Genomic DNA, 12423 nt, shown 5'->3' on the forward strand with positions numbered 1-12423 from the left:
GTACAATGCTTTGTACAATCTATTTATTGGTGTTTATGGCAATCACTAAGAAAGTTCACCCCTTGTACAATGCTTTGTACAATCTATTTATTGGTGTTTATGGCAATCACTAAGAAAGTTCACCCAGGTACAATGCTTTGTACAATCTATTTATTGGTGTTTATGGCAATCACTAAGAAAGTTCACCCCTTGTACAATGCTTTGTACAATCTATTTATTGGTGTTTATGGCAATCACTAAGAAAGTTCACCCCTTGTACAATGCTTTGTACAATCTATTGGTGTTTATGGCAATCACTAAGAAAGTTCACCCCTTGTACAATGCTTTGTACAATCTATTTATTGGTGTTTATGGCAATCACTAAGAAAGTTCACCCCTTGTACAATGCTTTGTACAATCTATTTATTGGTGTTTATGGCAATCACTAAGAAAGTTCACCCCTTGTACAATGCTTTGTACAATCTATTTATTGGTGTTTATGGCAATCACTAAGTTCACCCCTTGTACAATGCTTTGTACAATCTATTTATTGGTGTTTATGGCAATCACTAAGAAAGTTCACCCCTTGTACAATGCTTTGTACAATCTATTTATCGGTGTTTATGGCAATCACTAAGAAAGTTCACCCCTTGTACAATGCTTTGTACAATCTATTTATCGGTGTTTATGGCAATCACTAAGAAAGTTCACCCCTTGTACAATGCTTTGTACAATCTATTTATCGGTGTTTATGGCAATCACTAAGAAAGTTCACCCCTTGTACAATGCTTTGTACAATCTATTTATGGGTGTTTATGGCAATCACTAAGAAAGTTCACCCCTTGTACAATGCTTTGTACAATCTATTTATCGGTGTTTATGGCAATCACTAAGAAAGTTCACCCCTTGTACAATGCTTTGTACAATCTATTTATTGGTGTTTATGGCAATCACTAAGAAAGTTCACCCCTTGTACAATGCTTTGTACAATCTATTTATTGGTGTTTATGGCAATCACTAAGAAAGTTCACCCAGCTACAATGCTTTGTACAATCTATTTGTCGGAAAGAGTGGTAGGGACAGAAGAGACGGATGGACACAGAGAGAGAGAGAGAATGAGTGAGAAAGAGGGAGGGGGAGAGAGAGAAGAGAGAGAGAGAATGAGTGAGAAAGGGGGAGAGAGAGAGAGAATGAGTGAGAAAGAGGGAGGGGGAGAGAGAGATGGAAAGAGGGAGGGAGAGAGAAAGAGATGGAAAGAGGGGGGAGAAAGAGAGATGGAAAGAGGGGGGGAGAGAGATGGAAAGAGGGAGGGGGAGAGAGAGAGAGAGTGATAGGTATAGAGCAGACAGAGGGACACAGAGAGAGGGTATGGTATAAAGAGACAACACAAACATTAGTTAAAAATGACTGTATTTCTGCTTTACATGTTGGTAAAAACAATGATAATATATATCATACTACAGTGAGACTGTATCTTTAAATCTTTAACATGGTTTTTTTTTCAGGTCATACTACGGTGAGACTGTATCTAAATCTTTAACATGTTTTTGTTTTCAGATCATACTACAGTGAGACTGTATCTTTAAATCTTGAACATGTTTTTTTTCTCAGGTCATACTATGGTGAGACTGTATCTTTAAATCTTTAACATGTTTTTTTTTCTCAGGTCATACTATAGTGAGACTGTATCTTTAAAAAGTTTTTTTCTCAGGTCATACTATGGTGACACTGTATCTTTAACATGGGGGGTTTTCCAGTCATACTATGGTGAGACTGTATCTTTAATTATTATCCATATAGTTCAACATAACCGAGTTAATAATCATACGAAGCACACATGTAATAACAAGTGTAATGACGTAATTTTGGGAAGCGACGACATAACACGACGTTGTTTCTCCAGTCGTAGCTCAGACTCTGCATTTGAAATATCATTTCGTTGTCTCCTAGTTGTGGCTGAAACATTTTGAGTTGGGTCTTGTTATTCATAAAGAAAACAACAATAATAATATGAATAATAAAGAAATTATTACACTCGCGTGTGAGTCGTACTGATTTTATGAAACACGTGTCAGGATTCATGTATTACCCTTGTTCTCGCTCGGGCAGTACCAAAATCCTGAGACTCGTTTCGTAAAATCAGTACGACACACAAGCTCGTATAATAATCTCTATATCTTTAACATATTTGTTTTGTTGGTTTTTTTCCAGGTCATACTACGGTGAAACTGTATCTTTAAGTCTTTACCATGTTTTTGTTTTTCAGGTCATACTACAGTGAAACCGTATCTTTAAATCTTTAACCTTTGTTTTTTCCCCAGGTGTGATTGACTTTAAAGTCCCTGATGGCCGGGCCCACTTGACGGAGAAGACGATAGCGGCGCTGAGATACCTGTACACGAACCACCTCAGTGGCTACGACTGGTTCCTCAAGGCTGACGACGATGTCTACATTATCATGGAGAACCTCAAGTATCTGTTGTCGCACTACAACCACCGGGAGCCAGTCTATCTGGGACACCTCTTCAAGAAGTACAGCAAGTGGGGGTACATGTCGGGTGGCGCCAGTTACCTCCTCAGTCGGGAAGCCCTCAGGATGGTTGTCGAGAAAGGTTACAATGTTCAGGTAGGTAGGTGTGCCTGGGGGGAGGGGGAGGAGGGAGGGAAGGGGAGACAACTCTTCACAAAGTACAGCAAGTGGAGGTACATGTCGGGGGGCGCCAGTTACCACCTCAGTCGGGAAGCTCTCAGGATGGTTGTCAACAAAGGTTACAATGTTGAGGTAGGTAGGTGTGCCTGGGGGAGGAGGAGGAGGGAGGGAAGGGGAGACATCTCTTCAAGAAGTACAGCAAGTGGGTGGTACTGGTCGGGGGTGGGTAGGTGAGCCTTGGTGAGGGGGTACCTTCTCATTTGGGATGCTCTCAGGATGGTTGTCGAGAAAGGTTACAATGTTGAGGTAGGTAGGCATACCTGGGGGGGAGGGGGATGGGGGTACCTTCTCAATCGGGATGCTCTCAGGATGGTTGTCGAGAAAGGTTACAATGTTGAGGTAGGTACGTGTGCCTGGGGGGAGAGGGAGGAGGTACCTACTCAATCGGGATGGTTGTTGAGAAAGGTTACAATGTTGAGGTAGGTAGGTACGTGTCCCTGGGGGGGGGGGGAAGCGGGGAGGGCAGACAACTCTTAGAGGACAGCAAGTAGGGGTACATAGGGGAGTGTGGAGCCAGTTACATACTCAGTCAGAAGGCTCTCAACATGGTTGTCGAGAAAGGTTACAATGTTCAGGTAGGTAGGCTTGCCAGGGGGAAGTGGGGAGGGGGAGGGAGACATCTCTTCAAGAAATACAGCAAGTGGGGATTCTTGTCAGAGGTGAAGGGTGTGGTGGGGGGGGGTACCTCCTAATTCTGGAAGCTCTCAGGTTGCCAAGAAAGGTTACAATGTTACGTGCACCTGGGGAAGGGGAGACAACTCTTCTAGAGGTACAGTAAGTAAGATTGATTGAAAACTTATTTTATTGTATAAATAATAAAAGAATCGGGCATGTGTTTGCTAACTGACAAGGCCCTCTCCAACATACATACTATATTACCAGGCTTTTTACGTGTCCTGGAAATCCAGGAATGTCCTTGAATTTTGTGATTTTAGAATCCAGTCCTGGAAAAAGCATTCAATTTTATTGTGTCCTGGAAATTTAGGCCAAAAATTTGGTGGTTTATTTTTCCCCAACTTTACTTTGGTTATTCTCATGACCTGTCTAAATTTAGACAACAATTTCTTCTAAAAACATTCATTGATTGAACATTTCATGTCCTGGAAAAATAACAAAAATTCCTGGAAAAGTCCTTGGAAATGTCCTTGAATTTCATGTTTTTACAAGTGTAAGAAGCCTGATTACATAACTGTATATTTAAACTACATTTAAAAAGTCAAAGATAACTAGAGGGGGAAAAAAATTATATACAAAAGAATATGAAAATGAAAGAAATAGTGACTGATGCAAAAGTATACACGACTAGTTTGCATGTTATCAAACTCTCGTTATCACATTTACAAATTATCCACATTAATGGTAATTTAAATTATACTTAATCAAAAAGATTAGTTTGTTTGATATGATATATATTTGAACACAAGTAAATATTTCTTTATTATTAGCATCATTTAATGTGGACCGGCCTAAAAGATCCCTTGCTGCTAATCGGAAGAGTAGCCCATGTAGTGGCGACAGCGGGTTTCCTCTCAAAACCTGTGTGGTCCTTAACCATATGTCTGACGCCATATAACCGTAAACCGGCCTCGGTGGCATCATGGCAGGCCATCGGTCTACAGGCTGGTAGGTACTGGTTTTGGATCCCAATCGAGGCATGGGATTTTTAATCCAGATACCGACTCCAAACCCTGAGTGAGTGCTCTGCAAGGCTCAATGGGTAGGTGTAAACCACTTGCACCGACCAGTGATCCATAACTGGTTCAACAAAGGCCATGGTTTGTGCTATCCTGCCTGTGGGAAGCGCAAATAAAAGATCCCTTGCTGCCTGTCATAAAAGAGTAGCCTATGTGGCGACAGCGGGTTTCCTCTAAAAAAAAAAATATGTGTGGTCCTTAACCATGTGTCTGACGCCATATAACCTTAAATACAATGTGTTGAGTGCGTCGTTAAATAAAACACTTCTTTCTTTCTTTCCATATAACCGTAAATAAAATGTGTTGAGTGCGTCATTAAATAAAACATTTCTTTCATTTAATGTGTTTTTCGACCATATAACAGTACTTGTAAAGTTATTGATTGAAGCAGGGGCAGGACGTAGCCCAGTGGTAAAATGCTCCCTTTATGTGCGTTCGGTTTGGGGTCGAACCCCCATTGGGCTGTTTCTCATTTCAGCCAGTGCACCACAACTGGTATATCAAAGGCTGTGGCATGTACTATCCTGTCTGTGGGACAGTGCATATAAAAGATCCCTTGCTACTAATGGAAAAATGTAGCGGGTTTCCTCTCTAAGACTACGTCAAAATAACCAAATGCTTGACATCCATCAGACAATGATTAAGATAGCAATGTGCTCTAGTGGTGTCGTTAAGCAAAACAAGCTTTAACTTTTAACTGTTTTAACATATATATTTTTTTAACGTGAAAGAAAAAATGGACATTGTTTTCTAGCAGTTGTCCAGGGTTACATGAGGGGGCTCTGTGGTAAAGGTCGGAGCACACCTAGTGTTTTTGTTAGTGCAGCAGTGCTGGTAAAGAGTTGTACATATTCAGCTAGAGCACGGTGATTTATTACTCATCGATAGGGGCCAGACGCAGCCCAGTGATAAAGCGCTAGCTTTATGTGCAGTCGGTTTGCGGATCGATGCCCATCAGTGGGCCCATTGTGCTATTTCTTGCTCCAGCCTGTCCACCATGATTGGTACATCAAAGGCCATGGTATGTACTATCCTGTCTATCAGTCAGTGTTCTCTAATGTGTCGTTAATCAAAGTTTGTTTTGTTTAACAACACCACTAGAGCCAGAATCCCAGGCTACTGTATGTCAAACATTTGGTAATTCTAACTCGTAGTCATCAGAGGAAACCCGCTTCATTTTACCTAATGCAGCAAGGGATCTTTTATTTGCATTTTCCCACAGACAGGAAATCACATACCACGGCCTTTGACCAGTTGTTATGCACTGGCAGGAACGAGAAAAAACCAATCAGTTGAATGGATCCTTTGAGGTGGTTTGATCCTGCGATGTAAGCACCTCAGGCGAGTACTCAACTGACTGAGCTACATCCAGCCCCCCCCCCCCCCCCCCCCCATTAAATGATGATGATAATAAAGAAATACCGGCCTTGGTGGCGTCGTGGTTAGGCCATCGGTCTACAGGCTGGTAGGTACTGGGTTCAGATCCCAGTCGAGGCATGGGACTTTTTAATCCAGATACCGACTCCAAACCCTGAGTGAGTGCTCCGCAAGGCTCAATGGGTAGGTGTAAACCACTTGCACCGACCAGTGATCCATATCTGGTTCAACAAAGGCCATGGTTTGTGCTATCCTGCCTGTGGGAAGCGCAAATAAAAGATCCCTTTCTGCTAATCGGAAAGAGTAGCCCATGTAGTGGCGACAGTGGGTTTCCTCTCAAAATCTGTGTGGTCCTTAACCATATGTCTGATGCCATATAACCGTAAATAAAATGTGTTGAGTGCGTCGTTAAATAAAACATTTCTTTCTTTCTAATAAAGAAATATTCAATTGTGTTCAAATATTGACAGGGTTTGTACTCAGTCTGGAAGTCCTTGAAATGTATGGAATTTATATTTTTAATTTTCCCAGGACCCATATTCACAAAAAGGTGTAAATTTACGTCTACGACTAGCACTTACGTCTGCCGTAGACTTACGTTTACGTGCAAAAAGCACCTTATTGTCAAAGACGGTCGTAAATATAAACATAACTTAGTTAGACGTAAATCTATGATTTAACACTCTCACCGGGAAATAATTAAAAAAACAACATTAGAAACGATGGCTACCGGATAATATCAAATGCGCAAAACGCGATTTCGTTTGTAGTCTGCTAACAATAACATCGCAAACCATAGCATTTTGGTATTGGTTGGGATCCGTGTTTTGGTACGAACTTGAGGACATTTCTTAAAAAGGAAAAGATAACTCAGGAGAAATTGGCCGAGTCGAAAACATCTGTTCGATCACCAACAAAAATATGTTCAATCCGTGGACGTTCGCTATCGCAAACTGCTTCAATTATTGGAAATGCTGCTAGTTTCCTTAAATAATAGTAAATAACGGCGATCGTGCTTGATTTATTATATATACACGACTTACGTGCAGCGTTAGTTGTAACCGGAGGCACTCTTATATTTATATTTATGTCCAACTTTACACGTAACTTACGTTTTCGTTGTTCCATGAATAGCTCTTCAGTCGTTGATTTACGTTTACGTGTAAAACCAGGCTTACGATGTCTTGTGAATATGGGTCCAGGTCTTAAAAAAACAATTTGCGTGCAAGTTTTCAAAAAGTATGGAAAACGAGTAAATTTCAGTACCTTGCATAACATCACCCGAATGTGATCTTTTACACGCAAACATTAACATTCGGAAGCTAGTCAAAGTTTCCAATTTTATGCACTTGTGCAACGTGCAGTTGGTCATATAATATTATGTTAAAATAAGCGGGTTTCGATTTGTGGGACATTGTTTCCATACATGAAGCAGCTGAATTAAATCATGGTCATCCTAATCTGTGAAGTCTGGAAAATGGCTTAATGTGTATTGGAAAAGGTGTGGGAAAAAGTATAGAAATTAGTTTTGAAAAAAGGTGTATGAACCATGTATTATATATCAAACCAACACAACCTTACGATGAATATTTAAGACGTCCATTCATTTGTCTTGTCGCTACAGGGCAAGTGTGCGAAGACCGGAACGGACGAAGACGTGGAACTAGGTCATTGTCTTCACGCGGTGGGGATCACAGTGCATGACACGCGTGACCAGTTCAACCGCGAAACCTTCCACCCGTTTAGTGCGAGTAACCACATCATTGGACCCATCCCTAATGGACTGCCGGACTGGGATAGACATCCAACCAGAGTGGTTTGTAACACTTTTAGACAGCCGGAGTGGTTTGTAACACTTTTAGACAGCCGGAGTGGTTTGTAACACTTTTAGACAGCCAGAGTGGTTTGTAACACTTTTAGACAGCCGGAGTGGTTTGTAACACTTTTAGACAGCCGGAGTGGTTTGTAACACTTTTAGACAGCCAGAGTGGTTTGTAACACTTTTAGACAGCCAGAGTGGTTTGTATCACCTTTAGACAGTGGTTTGTATCACTTTTAGATGGCCAGGGTGGTTTGTAACACCTTTAGACAGTGGTTTGTAATACTTTTAGATGGCCAGGGTGGTTTGTAACACCTTTAGACAGTGGTTTGTAATACTTTTAGATGGCCAGGGTGGTTTGTAACACCTTTAGACAGAGTGGTTTGTAATACTTTTAGATAGCCTTGGTGATTTGTAATACTTTTAGACAGCTGGAGTGGTTTGTAACACTTTTAGACGGCCGGAGTGGTTTGTAACACTTTTAGACAGCCAGAGTGGTTTGTAACACTTTTAGACAGCCGGAGTGGTTTGTAACACTTTTAGACAGCCGGAGTGGTTTGTAACACTTTTAGACAGCCGGAGTGGTTTGTAACACTTTTAGACAGCCAGAGTGGTTTGTAACACCTTTAGACAGTGATTTGTAATACTTTTAGATGGCCAGGGTGGTTTGTAACACCTTTAGACAGAATGGTTTGTAATACTTTTAGACAGCCTTGGTGGTTTGTAACACTTTTAGACGGCCGGAGTGGTTTGTAACACTTTTAGATGGCCGGAGTGGTTTGTAACACCTTTAGACAGTGGTTTGTAATACTTTTAGATGGCCAGGGTGGTTTGTAATACTTTTAGACAGCCAGTGGTTTGTATCACCTTTAGACAGTGGTTTGTATCACTTTTAGATGGCCAGGGTGGTTTGTAACACCTTTAGACAGTGGTTTGTAATACTTTTAGATGGCCAGGGTGGTTTGTATCACCTTTAGACAGTGGTTTGTAATACTTTTAGACGGCCAGGGTGGTTTGTAACACCTTTAGACAGAGTGGTTTGTAACACTTTTAGATAGCCTTGGTGGTTTGTAATACTTTTAGACATCCAGGGTGGTTTGTAACACTTGTACACAGCCATAGTGGTGTGTAACAGTAATGGTAGTACTAAACCAAATAACATCTGCTGGGTCAAAGTTTGAGTGCACCTAACTTTTCATAAAGCAGTTAATACCACAAATCCTGTCATTGGTGATAAATGTGGCTGTGGGGAAAAAACAAAACAAATGATTTCATCTAGTACCACCGGCCTCGGTGGCGTCGTGGCAGGCCATCGGTCTACAGGCTGGTAGGTACTGGGTTCGGATCCCAGTCGAGGCATGGGATTTTTAATCGACATACCGACTCCAAACCCTGAGTGAGTGCTCCGCAAGGCTCAATGGGTAGGTGTAAACCACTTGCACCGACCAGTGATCCATAACTGGTTCAACAAAGGCCATGGTTTGTGCTATCCTGCCTGTGGGAAGCGCAAATAAAAGATCCCTTGCTGTCTGTCGTAAAAAGAGTAGCCTATGTGGCGACAGCGGGTTTCCTCTAAAAAACAGTGTCAGAATGACCATATGTTTGACGTCCAATAGCCGATGATAAGATAAAAAATCAATGTGCTCTAGCGGCGTCGTTAAATAAAACAAACTTTACTTTTCATCTAGTACCATTGTGTCAAGAAGCCTTGTGCTTGAAACATGTATGGGGTACCTGTAAAAACAAGTACTAAAATTTTGTGTGAAACTAGGGGTGTTGTAAAAAGATCCAGTTACATGCATATCGAAAATGAGCCATGAAAGGTACCATTTTCTTAAGTTAATATTCTGAGGTAGGCGTTGTAGTTCTGATATGTATGGGTCATAGTTTGTTTGATATATACCAGGTATTGCACACAGTATGTATTTTTAAACACAAATGTTAGAATGGTCGCCTATGGGCAGGGTTTCTGCAATATAAATGTTTGTGTATAATGCTATGAAATTGAATGTAACCCTAGTATGGGGTGCCTCCCCAGAAAGAGAGCTAGAGAGAGAGAACCCTTTTAACATGCCCCTATACCACTAAGGTTTCGGGCATGCCCATCCCGGGCCCGGCCTCTGGATAGCCAGCGGTCTGGTCCGGGACAGAAGCCTCCCAAGAAAAAATGGTTTAGGGTTAGGGTTAAGAAAATCATAGATTAATGATAACAGTCGTTAATTTTGTCAAAAGGTTAACTTAAAAAAAAAGAAATCTGCAAAAACATCTGGTGCCATACCCATTTTACCATCTGGCCGAAACCGTGGTGAGATTTTATTCGGTATAGTACAACCTGTGTGTGTAACTGCTGATACATGATTTGTTGACCTGCTGATAAAGCGGCCTTCTCATTTTGCGATTTGTTGCATGTGATTTGTCTTAGTGACTCGAATCGTGTGTGTGAGAAGACTACATCACAGGATTCCAGGACATCAAACAAAGCTTGTCAGTTTAAAAATATTTTATGAGAAATTTAAGTGCATTCTAATTTTCTCTAAAATAAAGAAAACATGAATGTAGACATTTACTGATGGTATTATGTAACAAAACAGTTATTGACCACATCTGGAAAAATAATAGGTTTTATGAACCCATGAAATCCGGATATTTTGACAAAAAACCCAGAGGTGACAAAAATGAACGGTTGAACTTTAATGTGATTTGATTGGCTGAGAGCTTACAATTTGTCGTGACAAATAGAACATGTTGTAATCGGTACGATTCCGACACGACTAAAGTGGTTCCGATTTAGGTGTCCTCACATTACGAGTAATGACGTAATGAAAACACCACTTAAAGAGACAGACCGTAGTTATAATCTGTGAAAATTAATAATAAGTTTAGTTAATCTACAAACCTGTAACACATTTGGATAACGTTACAATTGAGTCTGTGACTTTAAAATGGTGAAATACCCTCTAAAAATAGACTAACACTCGACTCCATAACTGTTACTTTTCAGACGCACATGAGTTTTTAAAAATAAGAGAAAGGCATTTTGTGATATTAAAACACTAGGATGACCTAAAACACTTCGAATGTAAACAAATTGATAATCTAAACAATAAAATCTTAAGTAAAGTACGATTTCAGTTATCAAAAACGACTATAAGAGTAATAAATATGCCTTAGTGGTTAAAAACTAGGGTATGTCCTTTTAAATGTTTGTTTTTTGTTTACAGGGACATGAGTGCTGCAGTCAGCTGACCATCTCGTTCCACTACACCGACCCCAGCCTGATGCGCATCATGGAGTTTCTGCTCTATCGAACAAGCGTTTACGGGCGATTGCCCAATTTTAATGCAATGAAGAACTTCTTTAAGATTGGCACTGTACCACCCTTAAATGTATGATAATGCTTTTTATCCTATAACTTACCCATGATATCCATGTCATAAACCCATGTGATAATTTTAGTGTATTAACCCGGTTAATAATGGTATGCAAATTTGTATTGTCTCAAGGTAGTGTGTTGCTGTAGATGGGTCATTTGCTTACAATCCAACGAGACCAGTGTACCTGAGCGTAACGTTTTCAAAGCTTTAATTAAAATGTGTGACATCAAACTAATTTGTGCTAATCGTGATGATGCCATATTACCGATAGTGGTGACTTTAGTACTGTGGTTTAAAAAAATTTAAATTAAATTGTTATTTTAGAAGTGTTATAGGATAAATAGAATTCGCTACTCATGTTTTTTAATATGTAAAATATCAACCATGTCTAGTTAATCGGTATTTGTCTCGGCAGAGCCTCGACAAATACCGATCAACATAGACTCTGTCGATATTTTCCATATTAAAAAACATTCATGGAAAAAATAGTGTGTAAAAATCGCGATACGCAAAACTAGCGTGGTTTGTATCGATCTGATGAAGTATACCGGTTTATCATTGCTGAACTAGGTAGCATACTTCTAATGTAATCTGTGTCAAGTGGCCTTGTGCTTGAAACATGTATGGAGTAGCTATAACAAAAACAAACTCTAATTTTGTGCGGAACTAGGGTAGTCATAGACGTTACACCCAATTTTTTCTGATTTAAATTAAGGGGTGGTAGTATTTATATCTGTGGTGCTTATGTCAATTTATACGCTGCAGGTAGGTGTTTTAGCCACATATGTTACTGTTGTCATCTGGGACATAAATTTGATAATAATTGGTAACTAATTTATTATTCTCTGTGTGTCATTTGTGTTCTACTCTGGTACTTGTGTTTATTGCATTATGGGTTATTTTGTATGCAAATGTATTGTAATGTGTATAATAATTGAGTTTATTGTATTATATATTTTTTTTATGTAAATTTATGTTATGTGTGTTTAATGTTTGTATTTATTATAATCATTATATTTTTTTCTGCAATTTTGTGATGTTTACTCTATTGTATTGTCATTTTTAACAGGTTTTGTCATGACATTGTATTGTCATTTTTAACAAATTTGTGGCGTGTGGTTTTTTTCATGTTCAATAATTTTATTACACGTGGGGTTTGTTGTGGTAGAGTTACGGGCAGGAGGTGGCCATATTTATCTCCCCTTGACCATATGAAAAGGAGGAAGCCATATTTATCTTTCTGACAATGGTTGTGGTTACGGCATCAACTTCTGTAGCAGATCTCCTCTCTTAATGCCCATTTTTCCATTAACGTGATTTCGTGCGCATGTTTCCATTAACGTGATTTCGTGCGCATGTTTCCATTAACGTGATTTCGTGCGTGCGCATGTTTCCACGGGGGCTGAATGTAGCCCTGTGGTAAATCGCTTGCTTGATGTGTGGTCGGTTTGTGATCAATCCCCATTAGTG

General features: G+C 40.0%; 1 protein-coding gene across 1 annotated transcript in view; it reads left to right on the top strand.

The window, feature by feature from the left end:
- The window catches only part of LOC121373390 (glycoprotein-N-acetylgalactosamine 3-beta-galactosyltransferase 1-like), a 37208-nt gene extending 25988 nt beyond the window's left edge, over positions 1-11220 (top strand). The window contains exons 5-7 of the mRNA XM_041500026.1: positions 2301-2605; positions 7385-7576; positions 10801-11220. Coding sequence (XP_041355960.1) covers positions 2301-2605; positions 7385-7576; positions 10801-10971 — 668 coding nt within the window. The 3' untranslated portion in view covers positions 10972-11220. The remainder of the gene's footprint in view (positions 1-2300; positions 2606-7384; positions 7577-10800) is intronic.
- Positions 11221-12423: the final 1203 nt, after the last annotated feature.

The sequence above is a fragment of the Gigantopelta aegis genome, chromosome 5 (assembly GCF_016097555.1).
Source record: "Gigantopelta aegis isolate Gae_Host chromosome 5, Gae_host_genome, whole genome shotgun sequence".
Taxonomy (NCBI): domain Eukaryota; kingdom Metazoa; phylum Mollusca; class Gastropoda; order Neomphalida; family Peltospiridae; genus Gigantopelta; species Gigantopelta aegis.